Source organism: Phyllostomus hastatus, unplaced genomic scaffold (assembly GCF_019186645.2).
Source record: "Phyllostomus hastatus isolate PE091 unplaced genomic scaffold, TTU_PhHast_1.1 phas_contig_64, whole genome shotgun sequence".
Classification (NCBI taxonomy): domain Eukaryota; kingdom Metazoa; phylum Chordata; class Mammalia; order Chiroptera; family Phyllostomidae; genus Phyllostomus; species Phyllostomus hastatus.
In genome coordinates this window covers 5,170,599-5,193,512 of record NW_025333928.1, presented here as the reverse complement: position 1 = coordinate 5,193,512, position 22,914 = coordinate 5,170,599, and the positions used below count along the sequence as shown (strand labels likewise).

General features: G+C 43.2%; 1 protein-coding gene across 3 annotated transcripts in view; it reads right to left on the bottom strand.

The window, feature by feature from the left end:
- Window positions 1-22,914, bottom strand: part of PRKCB (protein kinase C beta) — a 340,114-nt gene that overhangs the window by 11,149 nt on the left and 306,051 nt on the right. For all 3 annotated transcript variants that reach the window (XM_045848918.1, XM_045848917.1, XM_045848919.1), the window contains 3 exons: window positions 20,731-20,811; window positions 20,338-20,445; window positions 15,672-15,812 (listed from right to left, as the gene is read on the bottom strand). In XM_045848918.1, coding sequence (XP_045704874.1) covers window positions 15,672-15,812; window positions 20,338-20,445; window positions 20,731-20,811 — 330 coding nt within the window. The remainder of the gene's footprint in view (window positions 1-15,671; window positions 15,813-20,337; window positions 20,446-20,730; window positions 20,812-22,914) is intronic.

Here is a 22,914-nt window from a genome sequence, read left to right as displayed (position 1 = left end):
CTTCTCTACCCCTGGGTTTATCCCATCAGGACACAGAATGTTCAAAGAATTGTTAGAAGAGAAAAAAAATGAAATTAACTATCAACCAATAGGGAAACATTAAATAAATAATATGTCTATTTGATGTATTCCTATGCAAAACACTTTTAAACATTAAAAGAAGATGAGGAAGAATATTAAATTATATCATTCCATATAATTACTAACAGTGTATATAATATGTTCTAATTCTATAAATTATGTACACAAATTTGTGATACATGTATACATGTATGTGATATCTGTACATATATTATATACAAGCTCAGAGACTGGGAGACTTCAGATTGTTTCATTTTCTCCTTTATCTTTTATGCTAGATTGTGTTTTTATAATTTAAGTAACAATCAGTTGGGAGTTTTTTGTGATAAGAAAATAGCTATTTTAAATGAAGGAGCTACTGCCCTGGAAGACAGAGGAAAAATAGAAATTAAAAAGAATGGGGATATTTAGCCAAATTGTGAAGGTCTGCCTGATGCTGTTTAATGGGTTTTGTCTTAGTTAAAAACACTAAGAACTCCCAAGTGGCTGTCCTGTTGTGTATTTTGGGGCCAAGGGGATGATGTTGAAGGCTAATATTGGGGTCCTGGACATATTATGCCCAGCAGTGTGCCAGACACCAGAAATGCAATGATGCATAAGAGGGTCCCTGTTCTTGTCATCCTGGAGCTTACAGGCTAGCAGCCAAGGCAAATGCACACTGAGGCCACTGCACGGTACCATGTGACAGTGTTGCCATTAAGCAATGAGGAAGGGACATAAGGAGGGCCTGGGAGTCTTGCTGGAGGTGACATCTAAGCTGAGTGGGACCAGAAGGACACTGCTTCTTTGAAGGAGAGAAGGAAAGAGCCCAGGGAAGAAATGGAGGTGAAAACAGGGCAAGATCGGGCCAAGACGCTGAGGAGGAGAATAAAGGCCCATCCCATGCTGTTCACTGCTCACCTGGAGTTGGTAACATGGCTATGGCCTAGGAGAGCTTCCTGCCTGGCCTCCCTCAAGACTGAACTGAACTAGTTTCAGGAACTGAAACTAGAAGGTTTCATGAAAAGACAACCATGCCATAGGGCCTGGGTAAAAATACAAGCCACTCTTTTTCAAATGTGCACATTCAGTGAAATCCAGGGTCCTCCACATGCTATGAAACAGTTCTCCACAGCAGGAAAATGAAGGAGGAGCTCACCCAGGGAGGAGCAGCCAGCAGAGCACAGTGCCGCACTCACACTTTATTATTATCAAGTCATTTATGGGCCAAGGTTTTTCAACTGAGCACAGTCAGACAACATTCAGCATGGTCTGGCCTTTGGCAAAGAAAAGAAAGATGAAAGCTCCCTTGTCTGTAAATAATGAAGGTCCCGTACAATTGCGGGTATTTGACCTCTTGTGTCTAGAGGAAGTGGTGAGACAGGGGTCTTTTGTGCTTGATAGCACATTTCATTTATTTTTTAAAATTTTCATTTAAAAACAACATACAATGTTTTGTTTGCCTCCAGCCCTCAGTTTAAATGCCACCTTCTCAGAGAGGCTGTTCTAATCACCTCCAAGTGTAGTAGGTCCCTCTGTCTCTCCTTCTGTTATTCTCCATCAGAGCATCCTGTCCATTTCTTTTACATGAAATTAAATATTCAAATATGCCAACCTATAATTACATGTTGATTTATTTGCTTATCTGTTTCTTGTCTATAATCCCATATAAACTGTAAACTCCATGAGAGCTGCTTTGCCCACCACTGCATTCCTGGGACCTAGGACAGGCTTTGGCACTCAGTAGGCACTCAGTATTGTCAAATGGATGAAGAGCAGTGTACATTAAGTGCTGATTATTAGCCAGACACTGTGTAACTGCTTTACAAGCTTATCTCACTCAACCACCCAGGAGTCTTAGGATGACTCTGCTACATGAGGACTAACAGGATTTATAAAGCTTAAGTACCTGACTACGATTCGACCCCAGATCTGACGACTGATCCAGGCGCTTCCATCAGTCTTCTGCATTTATTGCCAGAACTTAAAGCACCAAGAAAAATAAACAGCGCACCCCTTTGTAATTCCATTAGCCCCATATCTTCATCACATTAACATTTTGGTCTGTGTCCAGGATGGCTAGATGGATAGGTGGATGGATGTTGTTCACTCTTAGAACCCATGTAGACTCATCAGTTTATTATTTAGCCTGCTTTTAAAAATCCAGATGAAACACATTCTAACCATTTCTCATGTCAACCAAGTATCATATTTTTCTTATCTATTCTTCACCATTCACCTGAAACCCAAAATGCTGGCTTCAAATAAACTAGCTCACAAATAGTAATTATCCTTTTATTTGCCTATGTTTTTATAGCTTTGATTCTCACAGGTCTGTGAGATAGGAAGTACAAAAATTATCTGCACCTAACAGACAATCTGAAAACTTAATAATTTAGTCAGGGTCATACAGGGGAAGAACCATGAATCAGAGTCTCAGCTGTTTGATTCCAAAGGCCACATCTTGCTGCCTTATAAATTACACCACTCATGTGGCATGGACTTACAGTTATGTTAACCTGGGCACCAATCTTGGTGCCATCACTCCCCAACTATACCACCTTTAATCAAGTTAGCCAAGTTTTTTGTTATGGCAAATGTAGCTACTTTGTAGTGTGTGGTGAGGATAACTCGATAACATACGCATAAAATATTTCACAAGACAGCTGTTAGCTACTGTTGAGTACTGACTGACTGATGAGCTGTTGAGTACTGAGTACCCAGTCCTGCCCAGTGAGCTGGCTATGGTCTGGTAATAGAGGGGCCCTGCCATACCCTAACCTATCCTAGGATATGACTGCTATAGTTACAGGCACTTAAGACACAAAACAAAATCTTTCTTACCAAGGCTGGTGGGACATGTAAGGGACCTGCAAGGTGAAGCCAGGGCCTGAAGCTACCCATTAGAGGAAGTGAGGGAAAGATGTGTGTCCAGGGACAAAAGGGACACATTGCCACTCCTATCCAAGCCTCACTCTTAGAAATGACATTTCAAGCAGACTCACATACCACTTGTGAATTGCCATTTTTCATACCCTAGTTGGGATGTTTTATGATTGTTTTAAAAAAACTGCACTTGTAAATAAACAAGAACTAAGCTCATTTTCTCTCCTTATCTAGGTCATGGGCATATTTCTCCCTCCTGACAATTAGAATTAAATTCTCCTGACATTAGAAGTCTCCATGGAGTACTATTTCTACTGGGAGTGGTTGTGGAGGCAGAAGGAAACTCAGTGAGCCCAGTGCCATAAAAACAAAGGAGAAGAATGAAGGAGCCTGAATTTATGTCCTACAGATACACTTACACATACAAGAAACGAGGAAACTATTAAAAGGATGAAGAACATTTTAATGTGCTAATAAAAGCAATCTCCAAGGCATAGGTAGATACACTGTGCATCCTTGCACAACCAAAAGAAGGACAATAACAAATTTAAAAACAAAAAGCAACCAGAACTGCCAGAAAATTGAACTGTATGGAAGTCCAACAACCAAGGAGTTAAAGAAGAAACATTCATCCAGACCAGTAGGAGGGGTAGAGATGGGAAGCTGGGGTGGAGAGGACTGGCAGAAGGCAGCAGCTGGAGGACTGGGGCAGGCAACATGGTAGTTTGTGGACCAGCCAAGGTGGTGGCTGGTGGACTTGGCAGTCTCACATTTGCATGCAGATAAACTGGGAGGAACAACTGGGGAGTGAGACAGACCACGCAACCCAGGTTTCCAGTGCAGGGAAATAAAGCCTCAAAACCTCTCACTGAAAAAACCCGTGGGGGTTGCAGCAGCAGAAGAAACTCCCAGCCTCACAGGAGAGTTTGTTGGAGAGGCCCACAGGGTCCCAGATTGTATGCATAGCCACCCACCTGGGAATCAGCACCAGAAGGGCCCAATTTGCTTGTGGGTACCAGGGGAAGTGACTGGAAGCACCCTGAGAGCTGAGCAAACAGCATTGTTCCCTCTGTGACCCCTCCCCAACATACAGTGCTACAACAGCAGCAATGGAGGTTGCTCTGCCCTGGTGAATGTAACAGGCCCTGCCCCTTACAATGTAACAGCTGTGAGGAGACAAAGAAATATGGCCCAAATGAAAGAACAGATCAAAGCTCCAGAAAAAAAAACAACTAAGCAACAAAGAGATAGCTGACCTATCAGATGCACTGTTCAACACACTGGTAATCAGGATGCTCACAGCAATGATTGAATATGGTCACAAAAGAGGAAAAAGTGAAGGCTATGAAAAGTGAATTAAAGGAAAATGCACAGGGACAACAGTGATGGGAAGGAAACTGGGACTCAAATCAACGGTTTGGAGCAGAAGGAAGAAATAAACATCCAACCGAAACAGAATGAAGAAACAAGAATTCAAAAAAGTGAGGAGAGGCTTAGTAACCTCTGGGACAACTTTAAACGTTCCAACATCCAAATCATAGGAGTGTTGGAAGGACAAGAGGAAGAGCAAGAAATTAAAAATTTATTTGAGAAAATAGTGAAGAAGAACTTCCCCAATCTGGCAAAGGAAATAGACTTCCAGGAAGTTCAGGAAGCTCAGAGAGTCCCAAAGAAGTTGGACCCAAGGAAGCACACACCAAGTCACATCATAATTACATTAGCCAAGACTAAACTGAAGGAAAGAATCCTAGAAGCAGAAAGAGAAAAGGAGACAATTACCTACAAAGGAGTACCCATAAGACTGTCAGCTGATTTCTCAAAAGAATCCTTACAGGCAAGAAAGGGCTGGAAAGAAGTATTCCAAGTATGAAAGGCAAGGATCCACATCCAAGGTTACTCTATGCAGCAAAGCTATAATTTAGAATGGAAGGGCAGATAAAGTGCTTCCCAGATAAGGTCAAGTTAAAGGAGTTCATCATCACCAAGCCCTTATTGTATGAAATATTAAAGGGACTTATCTAAGGAAAAGAAGAAGATAAAAAACTATGAACAGTAAAATGACAACAAAGTCACAACCATCAACAACCAAACCTAAAAAAACAAAAACCAAGCTAAGCAAACAACTAGAACAGGAACAGAATCACAGAAATTGAGATCACATGGAGAGTTATCAGTGGGAAGGTGGAGTGGGGAGAATGGGGGAAAAGATACAGGAAATAAGAAGCATAAATGGCAGGTACAAAATAGACACAGGGAGGTTAAGAATAGTATAGGAAATGTAGAAGCCAAAGAATTTATATGTACAACCCATGCACATGAACTAAGGGCAGGGGAAGGCAGGTGGGAGGGGGGTGATGGATGGAGGGGAATAAAGGGGGAAAAATGGAACAATTGTAAGAGCATAATCAATAAAATATATTTAAAAAAACAATCTTTAAGATGGATGGGAGTGGAGCAAAGCATGGAATCAAACATGGCATTCTAACAGTAAGGTGTGTGATGTGGAGTCTCTGTGCTGAACCTGTGCTGAACCTTGACCTCCAGAAGTCACACCAGAGCCTGGCCACAGTGGGCAGCTCTGGGAAAGTGAACCAAGGTGCCTAGCTAGGGGTTGGGTGGGAGGTACTTAATTATACTGCATAGCTTTTGATGCTGCTTGAATATTTTACTTTTTTTCAGAGTTTTTAATGGGAGGAAGATCAAAGTATCAAATAAAATAGTGAGATCAAGAAACATAAGACAAGCCTATGAGAGAAGGACACTTTGAGGTCATTGCTGACTGAGTATGAGAAATTTCAATAGAGTAGTGGGGAAAGAAGCCAGATTGCACCAAATTGAGGAAAGAATGGATTATAATTAAGTGGAGAGAGAAAGAACTGGCAACTCTTTCAAAAGTGTATATGACAAGATAGGGCAGTAGCCCTAATAGTAGAAAGGAGGAACCCCACACCTGAGGGAAGGGGTGTTTAAGATGAGAATGATGTAGCATGTGTGTGTGTGATGAGGAGGAAGAGCCTGGAAAAAATCAGAGTGGACATCTGCTGGTTTGGCCCACTCAGCAGGCATTCCTTCCTTTTCCAGCAAGAGGACCCACTCTTTCTCCTCTCTCAACATGTCTGGTCTAGATAGGGGTAGAGTCAGTCCCTTGGCAGGTGACCCAGGCCTAACCAATCAGTCCATTCTACACCCTACCCCCCAGCTCAGTGAGTGCTTTCGAGATGGCCAACTGTCCCAATATCTTCCAGGAACATTGAGTTCCAGGATGCTGGGAATTTTAGGAAAAGAAAGCTTTCCCCCCCCCCCCAGAAGTTGCTCAGATAATGGGATGTAAGTTTGGAGCAGCTACATATCCTAGAAAGCCTTCTGAGAATGAAGAATAAAGTCCACACAGAGGAAAGCAACCCAAGGGATATGAGAAATGGATTCCTTTTGACATTATTGAATCTGGCCATAACTGAATACTTAAAAAAATTATTGTTTAAATGTCAGTTTGAACCAGGTTCCTATTTGCAACCACAGGAGCTTTGAGTATTATAGAGAGAAGCTGTAGGCACAGGCTAGACAGAGGATATGTGCAAAGCAGATGGAAGGAGCGGGGTTGAGAGCAGGAAAGGCAGGAAAGTCTTACATGAGTGTGTTCACCAGAGGGAAGGAGGTCAAAGAGGGCAAGATGACTATGCAGGTGCAGGAAACTGGGAGCCACCACCCACAGGTACACACTGGCCTTAATTTCTCCCCTGACTTAGAAGGTGCGGCTACCAGCTGAGGCCAAGGGGACTGAACCTGTGTCTGGAGAGCCTGCATTTGTGGAGGCTCAGAGGGGTTGAGTTACCTGCCCATCTTTTTACTCAGCTGCTGAACGGCAAAGCTGATATTTGAATCCTGGGTTCATTTGACTCTCAATCCATATTCTGCTTGACCTAGTCTCTCTGGATCCATCTGCTTATTTCCTCAAGTTCTCTCACCATTTGGCCAATAGCTTTCTTGGACATTGTGATAAGAATTGCAACCAGGGCAGGGCAGAGGACAGAATCCAAGAAGCTGACTCCATGAATATTCACTGAACAGAGCCCATCACCCAATATAAAGTACTTAAACTTAGAGTTGGACCAAGAACAGTTCGAATCCCATGTCTGTGCAGGTGAGTTTGGCAGATGTGAGAAGAAACATTGTAAAGGCCAATAAGGGCTTTGGAAGTAAAGAAACAGGAGTTTAAATTACATTGGCACTCAGTCTTAACTAGCTGTGTAACCATGGTCGGGTTACTTCACCTCTCCAAGCCTGTTTCCTTAAGAGTACAGAGGAGATAATAATAACATCTATTTTATGGGGTTGTAATGAGATTTGTAAAATAGAGTGCTCTGCTCTCTAGTAAAATTTAATAGAACATGCATGATCCACTTTATTATTACTATAAATGGTGTTACTAATAAAGCCCTGTATCTATTAAATAGAATGTCAGTTTACTTGCTCTGATTCTGCTTTATTCCCTGTGCAGGCAGGTAGGCAAATCTCTGGGATTCCACTTCTCATCCATAGAATGGAGGAGTTGAATTCCAGTTAGCAGGCATCTTTTAATTTTTGACTTCTACTATACTCCAGTAGTTATTGCCAGACATATCCTAAGATATGTTTCATGCTCCCCCTAGCAATGTGACCTTCCTGTCTACCCGTTCAATTCAAACTGTTGGCTTCTTTGCCAGGGGACAGCTTAAAGTCATGCCCCTGGCAAGTGATTTAGGAACTTCAGTGGCCCAGAATCTGCCATTTCCAACCATCCCAAGGGATTCTAGTTTGATCTGAAGTTTCTATAGGGGCTCCATGGTTGAGTGGGTGGGTGGGTGGGTGGGGAGGAGAGATAAGCAGGTAGATGCCAGGCTTTGTGTCCTAAATGACTATTGGCTATTTGTTAGTGTGCTAATGTAGCCTAATGCTTTAATTAAGGTCTCTGCCAACCCCACACTCTGGATCACCAAAGGAACAAATAGCACCGAGTGCCGAAATCCCCCCCTTGATGAGCCTGTCTTGAGTGCCTCATTTTGGATGCTGCCATGCCCTGCTTCCAGAGGTTAGTCAAAGTCTGCTATCTTTTGTCAGCCTCAAAATCAAAGCCTTAAGGAACTAGTGAGATCTGCATCTTTTAAAAGCCTGCCAGTGAATTATAAAAGGTGTGAATATGCTACTTATTTGTGGCAATACTTTAAAACAAATTTAAAATCATTTGAATTGTACAAATACTTAGTCCTTTTTCTATTATGTAACAGAAACCATTAGATAGTGTTATTCTAACTTTCTTGCATTAGTGCAATCAAAACCTTAAGAGGAGCTCCTAGTGCCCCATAATAATCTTCCCAGGGATGTTCGGCAGAGTGGAGTCCATGGTGCAAGTCCTGGCTCTGCCACCTGCTGCCCCTGAACCTTGAGCAAAAGACGTAGCCTTTCTAAGCTGTATGCCCTTACACCCACACCCACAGTGTGGTGAGAACGACACCTATCTCATAGAGTTGTTTGAGAATTGGATGAGGTAATGACTGGAAGGCACTTAAAGAGAGTGCCTGGCACAGACAAGAACTCAGCATTGCTTCTAATGTATTTGAATAGCACAAATTTTATGAGAATTATTTTAAATTCCTGTTTCCCAAAGGTATTGTACTTTTGAGCACTTGGTACTTTGAGGGAGCTTTAACTCTTTTCTTATATCAATCAGATGAAGTAAAAGTGATATTCCTTTCTGAGGTCTTGAATTTGGAGTATTAGTAGCAAACATACAAAGGTGTACATGCTGTAGTTTCAATTCAGAAATGTCAGTGCCTCAAACACACATTCAGACACACACACACACAGAAACACTCATACAGTGAGAAGGGCAATTGGGTTTAGAGGAGAATGTCAATGGACAGAAGTGCAGCTCAGAAAAGCAGTACTCGATGCTTTTGACCTCAGCAGCATAAACAATGTTTTTGGATGACAGAATAACCCAGAAGTCAAGTCTGGTGAGCATGCTTTAGTTTCTGAAGCAGCGCAGCATTTACACTCCCAGAGTGTGGGGGTGCTGAGCAACCAGAGAGCATATGCAGTGTGTTGGAAAGATATTAGGTGAAAGGCTGGAATACAGTAAGGTGGGGACAGAGGCTCTGCTTTCTTGCTTTGTAAGATTCTGAGGCTTTTCTGATGTGCAGATGCCTCAAAATTCTCCAGGGCTTTACGTGAAGTAAAGATGAGAATGACCTACAAGAGCAGGGATGATGGAATCAGTCTGTAGTACTGCAGTTTGCAGGGTGAGGCCCGACAGCTAGGCTGGAATGGAAGGAAAGTGGGAGGGAGTGTGCTGATCATGTTAACATGGTACTGACGCTGCCCATGGTGACAAGGTAGAGGGACAAGGAATCTCCTTAATGCCTGCTTCTCCTCTGGCTGTACTCCTCAGGCCCTGCTCAGAGTTAAAGGATGATCACACTGATCATTCTTCAGAACAATATTGAGCCATGTTTCCATGGGGGGAGGTGGCTAACACACTCTAGTGTCTAAGGCTCCATGGACTGTAATGGTGCAGGGTGTTCTTGTCGCCTACTTACTTCTCTCTCATTTTTAAACTTGCTGAATCTCTGCCACCCACTGGGAGTCAGCTAGAACCTTGAGCCCAAGGTATGTGGTCCTATCTCATTTTCACAGTGAGCCCTGCAATAGGTGTTATGGACACTACTGGACTTCACTAAGGCAAATAATAACAGTATATGAATGCCATCAAAATCGCAGTCAGGTTTCAATTTAAACATACTATGTATGATAACATACATTGTACTGTGAGATCATACAATGCCACGTACTGCACATTCTCCAATAAAACATGCTCACCCAGTGTGGCCTCAATGCATCCTGGATTATGGCACAGCCAAAGTCCAGGAATGCCTCGGTTACAGCCCTCAGCACCCAGAGCCTTCCATACTGCCATGTCATTTACACTGACAGGAGGAAGTATTACCCATCGCCCAGCCATGCCCTGCCCTACACCCTCCCTGCAAGCCAGCACTCCCATTCCAAAGCTTTCCCAATAACTTATTTCATTAGTTCATTCTGCTTTCCACCAGTGCCCAGACTTAGAGAGACCACACATTACGCTCGAAGCGCATTTATACAGACATCCTTTGTGCCCCATGGAGGAGGTACTGGGCACCTAAAAGGTGTCAGGGACAGGAACTGGGCGGGGCTGCAGATGCCAAGATGAACATACCCAGAGGCTCTAAAATAGCTCTGGGTCATTGCAAGAGCCTCATAGCCCATCTCCTGTTTCACCCTTGCATCTGCAGAAGTCAGAGTGATCCTTTAAAACCCAAAGTTAGATCAAGCTCTTTCTCTGCTCATAGACCCCAAAGGCCACTCATCTCATCTGGTGTAGAAGTCAAAGATCCTACAGTGGCCACTCTGATCTCATCTCCTTTGTCTCTTTGTCAGCCACTCAGCTCTGCCACCTTGCCTTTGCTGTTCCTGAATGCACCAGGTAAGCTTCTGCCTCCAGGTCTTTGCATTTGTTGCTACCACCTGAGCCACGCCCCCACCCCCAGATATATATTTGATCCACCCATCCTCTCCCCTTCTCCCCATTTTTGATGAAATGTCCCTTTCTCACTGACGCCTTCCATCACCCTGTTTAAAACTGACGTCTCCCTGATCCAGCTCTCCCAGGCCCCATCCCTCCACAATGCTTAGTGACTTCTAACATACTCACTGATTTCTGTGTCATTTGCCTGCTCCCTCTAAAATATAAGTTCCATGAGGGCAGAGATTTTTACTGTCTTTATTGCTATGAATAGTAAAAGTCCCTGCCTTTACCTAAAACAGTACCTATCCTCAATAAACACCTTCTGAATGAATGACTCAGAGCACATGACAATGTCACCACAGAGGACAGAACCAGGACATACACCTCTCAGCCCATCACTTCAGAATGTACTCGGCCACATACTCTGCCCTTCAGCACACAGACTAGCACCTCGTACCTACCACACTGACCCAAGACAGCCTGCTACACATTTGATCCACATTCACCAGCACTAATGTCTGTACTAAAGCTTATTACCCCTTCAGTACAGCCCTCACCATGCAACATGGTGTGCCAGTGGCAACAGGATCTGCCAACCAACTCACCAGCTGGCACCACCTCATAGAACCATGTTCCAGCCCCTGTCACACAAAACATAGCCCATGGCCAGCAGCATTTTGTCACCTGGGAGTATGTGGGCAATTCTCAATCTCAGGCTGGACCCCAGACCCACTGAATCAGAATCCACATTTTAATCAGATACCCAGGTGACATGTGTGTGTACATTATGTTTAAGAGGCTCTGCTAGGCTACATCAGATGGTACCTGTGGCACTTGCATGGGCAATGACAGATGGCAGGAGTCATAGCCCTCTCCACGCAGAGTGCAAGCAGCCATACATCAGACCCTTCACCAGCACCCAATGGGTGCACACTGCACAGTGATGTGGCGCCATGGCAGATATAAGTCAGCAGCCATGTGACAGCCCTGCATGAAAAGGTCCCCACAGAATCCCTTACATTCCTTAGCAGAATACATTGTAGTATCTTATTATAGAGCCATGTGTTTATTCATTTGTTTACTCAATAAAAATTATTAAGTATCTGTTATATGCTAAGCCTTTTTGATGAGACTAAAGGGCAACTGTCATGATCATTTAGTCTCGTCAGAAAGACATACAAGATATTGAACAAGAAATTACAACAGAGTGTGTGATGAGTTTGTTGATAGGACACTAGCACAGGATTACCACTCAGGACCAACAAGAGCCTCCCTGAGAGGGTGACATTCTGCTCTTTAATGAGGGAAAGGAGCAAGATGCCAGGAGGGAAGGGTGGTGGGAAGGGCTGGGTGGCAGGAAAGGCTTGGGGCATCCAGGAGAAGGTTCCACATGGACAAAGCCAGAAAGGGAAGATGGGTGCTGCAAGAAGTTCAGAAATGCTGGTTCTCACCGTCAGCTCAGGCTGGGGAGGAGCAGAGGATGGACCTGGGAAGTTGCCAAAAGCCATATATGTTAAGGAACAAAAGACAGTATTTGGGGACCAGCAGAGAGCCATTGGTGGGGGTAGGGCTTGAAGCAAGAGAGTGATACAATTGGATGCACATTTAAAAGATTACTCCATGTCCTGAAACAATACACCAAAGCTAGTATGTTCTAGTAGTTTTGAACAACACTCTGTGAACAACCCCTTGCCACTATAAAAGATGGCAATGAGAACAACTTTAAAAACCCATTTAAAATTATTTTAATGACCTACAATAATAAAGACCTCTACTGATGTTTGGATATACTCCTTTGTTATTGGCCATGTTTTTTTTCTTGCCTCATTCTATTTAATGGCATGTGTCAATCAGTAACACCAACATATTCATGCATGCATTTTAATATCTCACAAGGCACATGGGACTCCACAAGCACTGGCCCTCAGCCCTTCAGAAGGTGTGGGGGAGGGGAAGTGTGAAATCCTTAGATGGGGGTGTGTGTGACATGAAAGGTATATGCTCAATTTGCCTCAAATGAGTGGGTGGTATATTCATTATCATTATTTCTAATTCAGTCTGAGGACATCAAGGGCAGTGCCTGCTTCCCCTTCGAGTCAGGGTAGACCATCTTGAACTATATAAGCCCCATCCAGTCACTGCTTTGAAAGTCATTGTTTAAACATATGCCACAGAATTCATGACACTGACCAGTTGAAAGCCATATCAAAAGCACAACAGCTGAAGGATCCTGTTGACCATTACTAATTACTGTAATCTTTTTTATTCTTCATAAGAACAGCTACCTTTCCCAAGGACCTTTGGTGAGCCAGACACTGGGCTGGACCTTTTATAGCCATTACTGCTTATCAGGAATAGTCAAAATATTTGACCAGTCAGAACAGACTCTGGTTGTAAATAGCCAGAACTAATGGGAACTGGCTGAACATCAACCTGAAGTTGAATAATCACCACCCCAGAAGTTACAAACTGATAGCCCACGGCCACACACGGCTCATGTATGTGTTTTATTTGCCCTGAATTGTGTCTAATTTTTAAAGATTTGTCGCCAATATATCAAAAAGTAGATTTCACATAAAAGTCTTGATAAGAATGGAGTGCGGAATGCCTGCCTCCCTGCCCAGCAAAGCCGGCCAGCCCAGGTGCTGGCTTCCAGAGGGTGCTCAGGAAAAAACAGCCATTATTCTCCTGGATGATGTAGAAAGATTACAATGGTCATAATGGGCAAGAGAGTCTTCCAGCTGTCCAGCTGGAAATAAAGACCCTCTGTCAGCCTGTCAGTTCTCCAGGTGGCCTCTGTCCTCACCACTCCCTCCTCCCTCATTTTCATTACCTGCCTTGCCTTTTAGACACCTGAGTCTGTGACCTATTCTTGGAAGCCACAACCCCTCACCCAGACTGGTGAGAAACAGGGTCTTCCTCTTAAAGAGATTTTCCTCAGGTCCACACTCCTCTGGCCTCTGCTCACCTCTCCTGCCTCAGATTTCACAGTGAACTCCACAGTTGTGACAGCCTGGAGCGTGTGTCAGACTCCATGGAGGGCCTCACCCTCAGAGCTTCTGGTGTCTCCAGGGATGCTGACATTGCTGGGCAGGAGACCAAACTATGAAAACCACTGCCTATCACTAAAGCTGGACCCCAGTATCACAAGGTTCAAAGCTGGTAGCGATGAGAGCATTTGCATCTTTCCTCTGGCCAAATGAAGGGCCCACCTCTGAGTTTCCTGAATGGACAACCCATTCTTCTCTCCAGATTGCCTTTTGCTCTTTTTCCAAATGGGTTAATAAAAGTGATAATATTGCCCTTGACTTGCAGGCCCTCTCCAACCCCCAGTGCACACAGAAACATTCTCTTAAGGAAAAGCATCAGCAGGACCGACACTGTGACCTTGAAGACACTGCACATGAGACCTTGATAAATGTGTGACACCACTAACAAATCATTGCCAATTCTCCTGTACTAGGCACATGCTGAGTGTTTTATGTGTAGATGGTCCTCTCATGGAGAAACTATTACTATCACCATATTACAGATGATGAAATAGGAGCAGAGAGGGAAACTGACTCATCCAAGTTCACCATCTCTAGAATAACCAACAGACTGTTGGACCCACTGTATTCACTGAAAGTCAGACACTATTGGGGATATTGAGCTCAATCCTATTCCTGTATTTTACATGGGTGTTGATTAGCTGGAGGGCAATAGAGACATGGAGGTGAAGTCATATGGGACATGCTTGCAGGTATGTGCGTGTGGGAGGTGGGGAGGTATTGAGTCTGGAAATCACAAGAATCAGGAGCATAAGACCAGCATTTGCAAGCTCCCATTCTACAGAGAAAGAGGCTCTGGGTGACCAAACAGGACCCAAAGATGTCAGTTCTGGGAGGCTGATATGATATCAGTGTACAAGTATGCAACAATTGGAAGGACCACACATTGGAACTGGCTGCCTAAGAGACCTGTTTCCTAACACCAGGAAGTGTCCAGAGAGAAACAGGACTCACAGAGCTGCTGTCTCCTAATCATTTGAGATGTGCAGGACTGGGAAGATAAGAGAATCACCTGGGAGGCTTTCTTAAACTACCTGTCCTTTTCCCCAGGCATTCCTGCATGCCTCTGATGGGGTCCAACTGTCTGAATCCTGGCTCCTTTACACACTGGCTGAGTGAATTGGGACTGAACACTCAAGTTCTCCAAGCCTCCCTTTCCTCTTCCATTATAAACAGGTTGTGGTGAGGACTTAATTAGATGCTACATGCGAATTGCTTAATACAATGTGTGGCCCATAGAAAGTGGCCAAGGAATTAATAATAGTAATAACTAATAATAAAAATTTGTACGGTTATCATGATCATTTTCTTCACATCCGAGACTCTTACAACTTCAGGTTTCTACGACAATATTTATGTTTACTTTTCAGCCTCGGTGGGCAGTTTTACAACCCATAATAAAGTCACCAGGTTTCTGTTCTGCTTATCTAACAAAGAAATATTCTCCCAGCAGATTCACTGATCTGATGAATTCAAATGCCGACAAGTACTCTCTCCCGAGTTTTGGGGAACAGAACACCTTCATGTGTGGGCAGCGGTGGGAATATGAGATATCCCTTCTTATGTTATAACAGTTACCTCAGCATCATAGCTACATGCAGAGCCTCCAGCAGGCCCGTGAGCAGTTTGGCTTCTGTTTCATCTTCTTTCCCTTTAGTAGGGAGCCGCTTATTTACTGACTAAGATATAGTGTGTATTTCAGAATTAAATTTAAATACTGTTGAAATAAAAAAATGACTTTTTCAATGTTAGTATGAAGAGAAAATGACACCATTGAACCAAGGAAAAACTAACACAAAATTAGATTCTTTACCATACATAGTCTGAATGTGGATCTGAGTGCTGCTCACCAAAGAACCACTCCTGGAAAGCCACCAGCAAAGACAGTTACAGTAACTGAATTGATGAGATAAACTCAATATTCATCATCTTTCCCACATGAGTAGAGGCTAGACTGCATAAATGGAAATCTCCATTTTTACCAGTGACTTTGCACAGATATGTGGGCAATGCAAGTGGCCACGTCCACACCTGCCCCTCCGAGAGCAGGGTGTGCACTCACTGGGACAGGGAACCAGCGTGTGTGTGTTGGGGGGGGCGGGGTGTGCCCAGCAGTCAGGGCACGGCCTACTTACAGATTTTGGCTTATACGGAGGCTGGATCTCTTTGCGTTCAAGTTTCTCCCAATCAATGTACCTGAAGAATGCATGCTCTTTGATGTCACGTTCACCTTCGGGTCCACAACCCAGACGTTTGCCTGGGTGTTTGGTCATCAGCTTTGAGAGAAAGAGAAACATTCAATTTCAGAAGGGGACACTTGAGAGACTGAAGTGATTCCTCTAATGAATTAGGGAAGAAAGCATATTAAAAAGTCCCCAGTAAAACTAACACAGAATAATATTAAATGTAAGCTACAATTGAAAAAAAACTCTGAGAAAAAAAAGAACCCCAACTAATTTTATTTTTTGCTTTTCATCCCAGCCATAATTTCCCGGCCAGGGCTTTCTAATAGGCATACCCGACAATAGCACCAATAGCTACTCATCCCAGAGCAAGATCCCTGCGGTTAATCAAGCTCTGAACTTCAAGTTAGAAATGTCACATGATGAATTTTGGTTTAAGAATTTGTTTCATGCAATTACTGCTACACTTCATGAGAACAGTTTCAATATCTTCAAATTCCCCTCCCACCACAAGAAAACTGGAGTTGAACCAAGGCAAAAGACACATTCATTCAGATAATATTTGTACTTCTCAGTAAAGCCCTTGTGAAAATGACAAAACAGAAAAAAACTATTAGTCAAATGGACTGACCCAAGTTTCAAGTAATTACAAAATGGAAACTCATTAAGTTGTCAAAACCTAGTCCAGCTCATTCCCCTTGCATCACACATTATACTAGATTCTTTGAGGTTTCTTTGGTGTTTCATTTAAATTACTTAATTATCAAAACCTTCCATCTTTGGGTCTCAGAGCCAATGTAAATAACAAAATGAATAGATGCTCCAAGATGAAACCAGACAGGCTTCCTATTGTAAATGAATCCAAAGCAGCTTACAACTTCAGCCAATGTACAACGTGAAAATGGAAGAGGGATGATTTGAAAAAAGTACCAACGAAAGGGCATCAAAAGTCAAAACAAAAATGATTAGAACATATAAGTCCAAAAAGTTTCCCAGAATTGAGCAGACGCCCAGCAGCACGTGATGTCAGAACCCGCAGATTTTGCCCAGGATTTGCTGGTTACAGGGAAGGGAGGAACCCAGCAAGTCACACCTGCTCTGTTGGACAATCAGCTTCACTGAGTCCTGCTTACAAAACAATTTTCCATCAGAAACTACTTCCTCCTGACCCCCATATGCACATACTTGCCATATGTGCTTTATCTTTCAAAGGAAAAATAACTGGGCACTTAACATTTTAAGCTAACTGTTTATTTTCACGCATGATCTTACCTGATTCTGACAATAACCCTGTGAGTTGTATATATCCTTTTTCCATTTAAATGACAAGACAGTTGACACAGAGGTTGAGCAACTAGCAAGGACTCAGAGATAATAAGTTTGAGTTCCAAACTCAAGTGCAGATAGTAAATGGCAGGGATTGGATCCCACCATTGCCTAACTCCAAAACTTGAGCTTTTAAAGAAAAATGGAAGAATTCTTCATGTGTGGTTTCCCCTGAGATATTTGTGGCTTGGCTTGGTCAGGAAGGAAGGGCCTATGGAGGGTGAGCAAATTGAGCCAAGCTTTGATATTTGTTAGGATTAGGATGGAGGAAAGAAAGGGCTTTGAAATTGTGGCTACTAGTACTAGTACTAACAATAGTATCAGTAAGGGTTCCATGCACTGAGAAGGCTCCGTGCCAAAGGCTTCCCAGCCCCACCCATTATACTTTTGCCTTTGTAACAACACTTTGAGCTCTTAGCAGCTATTATCCTCATCTTCCAGACAAAAAAAAATGGGTCCAGTTAAGTAGTAATTTGTCTACATCACACAGATAAGTCACACAGCTGTGACCTGAACAGATCTGCCTGATCCAATGCTTTGCAGCTCTGTCCTACATGGTCTCTGCTTGTTTTCGTGTAGATGTGTAGCCAATTTGGGCTTCTGTCTTCTCAAAGTTTGTTCAAAGTGGGAGTGGCAATCTGAGCAAATATATACTGATTTTTTTTATAGAAAATAGAGTGGGTACAGAAAGAGCGTATTCATTTGAATTGAGACTGCATCCAAAAGCCTTGCTTAATTTTCATCTAAGTAGGAGGATGTCAAGCACAGAAAAGCCACTGCAGAAATGACCCACGCTAACAGGAGGCTCTGTCCAGTTCCTGCACTCTGGCCATGTGCCTGAAGCTATGCAGACGGCTGGATTTAATCAGTGGGTCCCATCTCTGATAGCCTCCCAGACGAATACCCTGGGACCTACTGATCAGCAGGAAGCATTTGGCTGTTCACTTGAGCATCACCTCTTCTTTGGCAGCTCAGCCTTGAAGGAAGAACTCACACTGGACTCAGCCCATTCAACTCAGAAAGGTCCCCAAACCCAGTAGTTGGAAAGTCACCCCAGTTAACCCTGAAGGTTATGGGTCCTGAGTTAATAGAAATCTGCTCTACTAGGGAAACTGCTAATTGGAGCTGAAGCTGAATGCAGCTGACCTGGAAAAGTCTCTCTCCTTCCATGACCCACTTAGAATTCTCAGCTGTCCAGGCCAGGCAGAGTTGTGATGGGGAAAGGTCCTGAGTGTGTATTGAGCACCTACTATATGCCAACACCACTCAAGAAGCTTTCTCTTATGTTACATCATTTAACACTCTCAAAAACTCTGTTCAATGAATACCAAGAAATAAAATCCCAGCAATACAAAGTTAACTTGATCAAGACCATGTACCTAGAAAGCTGAAGGTTGAGATTTGTAAAGGGGCTCTTGATCTCCAAAATCCCCCACTTAAAAAATTCCTATCATCGGAGAACAAACTCAAGCGCCAAGAGGAGTCTGGCATGTAACACAGTAGTGCCAGAATTAGTAACAGTAACAATAAAGCTCAAGGTTTTGGAGGCAGAGCACCTGGCTCTATTCTAAGTGATTCACACACACTAACTCCTTTAATCACTGAGAACCCTATGTGTAGTCCTATCATTGGCCTTGATCTACAGATGAGGTCAAACCATTTCCTTGTGTCAAAGGGCTTATAATGCTGGGATCAGGATTTGAAGCCAGATGAAATTGGGTCACCTGGGGATTTTTACAAATTGGAGAGAACACGTTCCATCTAAAGGGGGTACTGGCTCCCAATCCAGCTGATGTGCTTTGCAGGAATGCCAGGCTCACCATGGCAACATTGCATTTTTTAAGACACTGGAAAGCTGAATGTTTACAGGACATCCCTGATTTTTAAATGTTGGCAATCACTAAACAAACTAAAATTTCAGTGGGTGGCGTCCTCCCTGTCCCTCCCTACCATAAAATCTATAGGGGTCTGCACTGGCCTCATTCTGTGCCCTCTTTTTTCTACAAGCCTCACTTTAGCTTCTAACGAACCTATAGGTCTCAATTCTCTGTCCCTGTCTCATAACTTCACAGAAAATATTTTTAACCAATTCACTCTAAGATGTTAGAAATTGAGACTGATCCCCAGGGATAACCTAGGCAGCTTAAACACCAAGCTTAGGTGATTCACTAAGAGTGGGAATTGCGCAGGTGTGACAAGGTGCACCTAGACTTATCAAGGTGGTGAGAGGCTGGCCCAAACCACCGAAGTGTTCCAGCATTCCGTCACCCAGGGCAGCTCACATGGCACCTGACCACTCAGGAAGAGCAGGGCTGGAGCGGGCAATGGAGAATCTGCAAACACTCCAGGATCTAGGACTGGCAGGTCTGCTTTATTCAGACACACAAGTGGGAACCCACTAGAAGGCACAGCCACGCTCTAACCTTGAGATCATGCCTTGAAAACAGCAGCATTTCTGGGCTTTATTCTCCAAGGCCTCATCGTGTTGCTTTCACACTTGTCACAGGTGGAAAGTTACCACATTTGGATAATGTGTCTAAAGGCATATAGTTTTCAAGCCACACAGAGCCCTTTGCAAAATACAAAAGCATGTCAGGTCAGTCCAATGGCACTGAAGGTGGGGCCCATTCATGTCCAGGGACTCACCTGGGTCACTGTGAGCACGTGCTGGCCTAGCACCAGATGCACAACAAGCAATCTCTTCCTGAAAACAGGTGTCCTGCCTCCTTCACAAGTGTGATTTATACAAGCTGAATGTGTACAAGTGCACATGCTCTCTGCTGTTTGGGTGTTGAGTAGGGGGCAGGTGGAGAGTTAGGGTGACTGAATTTGGGTCAGCTTATTTAGAGAATCCTTCAAAAGTATATTTTCTTCAAACAAAACCCACATGCTCTTAGAATTAACCACACACACGCAGCAGTCCCAGGCATGGCTGTGGATTCATGCTGCAGACCACTCTCATCTTCCCACGTGATCCAACTCTTCTGCTGGATCTCTGCTTCCTGGCTCATTCATTCCAGTCAGGGTTCCTTGTGCTGGGCCAGAGGCTGGAGCCCAGCCAGCATCAAGATGAGGTTACAGGTGGGCCTCTACAGCACTGTTATGCAAATGAAAAAAAGTGCTGTTTCCTCTGGGAGGCAGCAGGTCTGAGACTGGACTTGGGGTTGCCAAGTGGGATGGGAGGTGGAGCTCGGTCTCAGTCCCTCCTCCCAGGTGGGGCATCCTAGTGCAGGGAACAACCTGCACCCTGGATGTGGAGGTCCTGGCCCAAAGCTCTCAGGAGCTCACTCACCCCTTTGCAGATGGCCACTGCTTCCTTGGACATGGACTTAGGATAAGCCACATTGTGTTCCATGATGGACTGGAAGAGTTCATCCTCATCCTCCCCTTCAAAGGGTGCCTGTGGGACAGAAGACGGGGTATGAAGAGGATTCCTACCTGAACCTCCCCAACTGTCTCAAACCAGCAGACTCTCCTCCCTGGGGCCCCCAGGGAGGCTGCACTCCAGGGCTGTCAGCAAGAAGATAAGGAAAAACAGCCAACAGGCTAGGGTCGATGCAAGGCTGTGGAAGTCAGAGAGGTTCAGATTTATGGGTGGGTATCAAGTTGACACTTTCTTCTAAAGAAAACACACAGATGGGGTGGAGGGAGGACTTTTCCTACAAATCAGTTAAAATTCAATTACCTGACCAGCCAGCATTTCATACAGCAGGACTCCAAATGCCCACCAGTCCACTGACTTCCCGTATGGCTGATAAGCAATTATCTGGAAGACAGAAGGCAGTCCATCAGGGAAGCGTGCAGGTTTCCTTCACAGCTGGAGACTGAACATGCCCCTCCACAGTGAGAGTGATCATTGCTGGGGGCGGGGTGGAGGGAGAGGTCTTCCTCTGCCTGTCACCTGCCTATTGTGAAAAATTAAATTCACTGTCACTGTCCCAGATGCAGGCCACTGTCTAAAACAGAGGACAAGGAACCTGGCATCCACCCAAGCTGTTTCTTCACCCTTGGAAAGATGGATATTCCTTTCAGAGGCACCTGCAGGTAGGGAAAACATCTGTGTCTTTTGGAGTCACTTAGTATGGTGTGTTATTTTAAATTTTAATACAGTGAGTGTGACATTTTAAGAAGAAAAACTGTCTTTGTTTTTCATTATAAAAGTAATAACATTTATAAAACAATGTGAATATACTTATTACTACATAACTGTATATTTAGAAATGGTTAAGATGGTAAGTTGTATGTTTTTATTCACCCAAATTTTAAAAATTAAGTTAAAAATGGAATAGCATTTATTAATATTTTACTATTTATTTAAAAATATAGATAAGAGAATACAATTAAAATCACCCATAATCCTTAATCAAGAGAAAAGTTATGATTGATATTTAATCTATTTTCTTCCAGGTTCTTTACTATTAACACATATTAAGCTCTGTGTGTATGTATATGTTTTACATAAACATAAACACTTTAATGTGTAGAATAAATTTATTTACTTAAAATTTCCATGTTAATATTTGTATGTCAACACAATCAGGTTTACCTTAATATAGCATTCCACTGAATGACTACCCAAAATCTATCTTATCAAATCCCAATTGATTAGGTTTCTCTGATGCTACATATAGATGCTTGTATAGACGTTTCGACATTTGACTAATTATTTTCTGAAGATCAATTCCTAAGCTGGAAGACAGTGTGGAAGGCAACACCCTTCCTTTTCCCTGACAGTCCTTCCTGTTTCACAGTACTGTATTATAAGTTTCTATGTGCAACTTTTTAAGTGTACAAATAAAGTGACATATTTTTTTTCCTAAAAAAAATAAACAAATAAATAAATACCTAGAAGTAGAATTGGGGAATCAACTGATATACACAGTTTTCAGGTTTTCTTTATTTTTTCCCAGTATATTTTATCGATTATGCAATTACATTTGTCCCATTTCCCCCCCTTTAGTCCCCTCTGCCCTTCCCACCCCCTCCCAACCAGCATTCCCCATCCTTCGTTCATGTCCATGGGTCATACATATAAGTTCTTTGGCTTCTCCATTTCCTATACTATTCTTAACCTTCCTTTGTCTATTTTGTACCTACCATTTATGCTACTTATTCCCTGTACCTTTTCCTCCATTCTCCCCCTCCCCTTCCCCAATGACAACCTTCCACGAGATTTCCATTGCTGTGATTCTGTTCCTGTTCTAGTTGTTTGCTTAGCTTGGTTTTTGTTTTTGTTTTTTAGGTTCAGTTGTTGATAGTCGTGAATTTGTTGTCATTTCACTATTCATACATAATGTTGATCATCTTATTTTTCTTAGATAAGTCCCTTTAACATTTCATATAATAAGGGCTTGGTGATGATGAACTCCTTTAACTTGACCTTATCTGGGAAGCACTTTATCTGCCCTTCCATTCTAAATTATAACTTTGCTGGATACAGCAATCTTGGATGTGGGTCCTTGCCTTTCATACTTGGAATACTTCTTTCCAGCCCCTTCTTGCCTGCAAGGTTTCTTTTGAGAAATCAGCTGACAGTCTTGTGGGCACCCCTTTGTAGGTAATTGTCTCCTTTTCTCTTGCTGCTTTTAAGATTCTCTCCTTATCTTTAATCTTGGCTAATGTAATTATGATGTGTCTTGGTGTACACTTCCTTGGGTCCAACTTCTTTGGGACTCTCTGAACTTCCTGGACTTCCTGGGAGTCTATTTCCTTTGTCAGGTTAGGGAAGTCCTCTTTCATTATTTTCTCAAATAAGTTCCCAATTTTTTGCTCTTCCTCTTCTTCTTCTTCTGGCACCTCTATGATTTGGATATCAGAATGTTTAATGTTATCCTGGAGGTTTCTAAGCCTCTCCTTATTTTTTTGAATT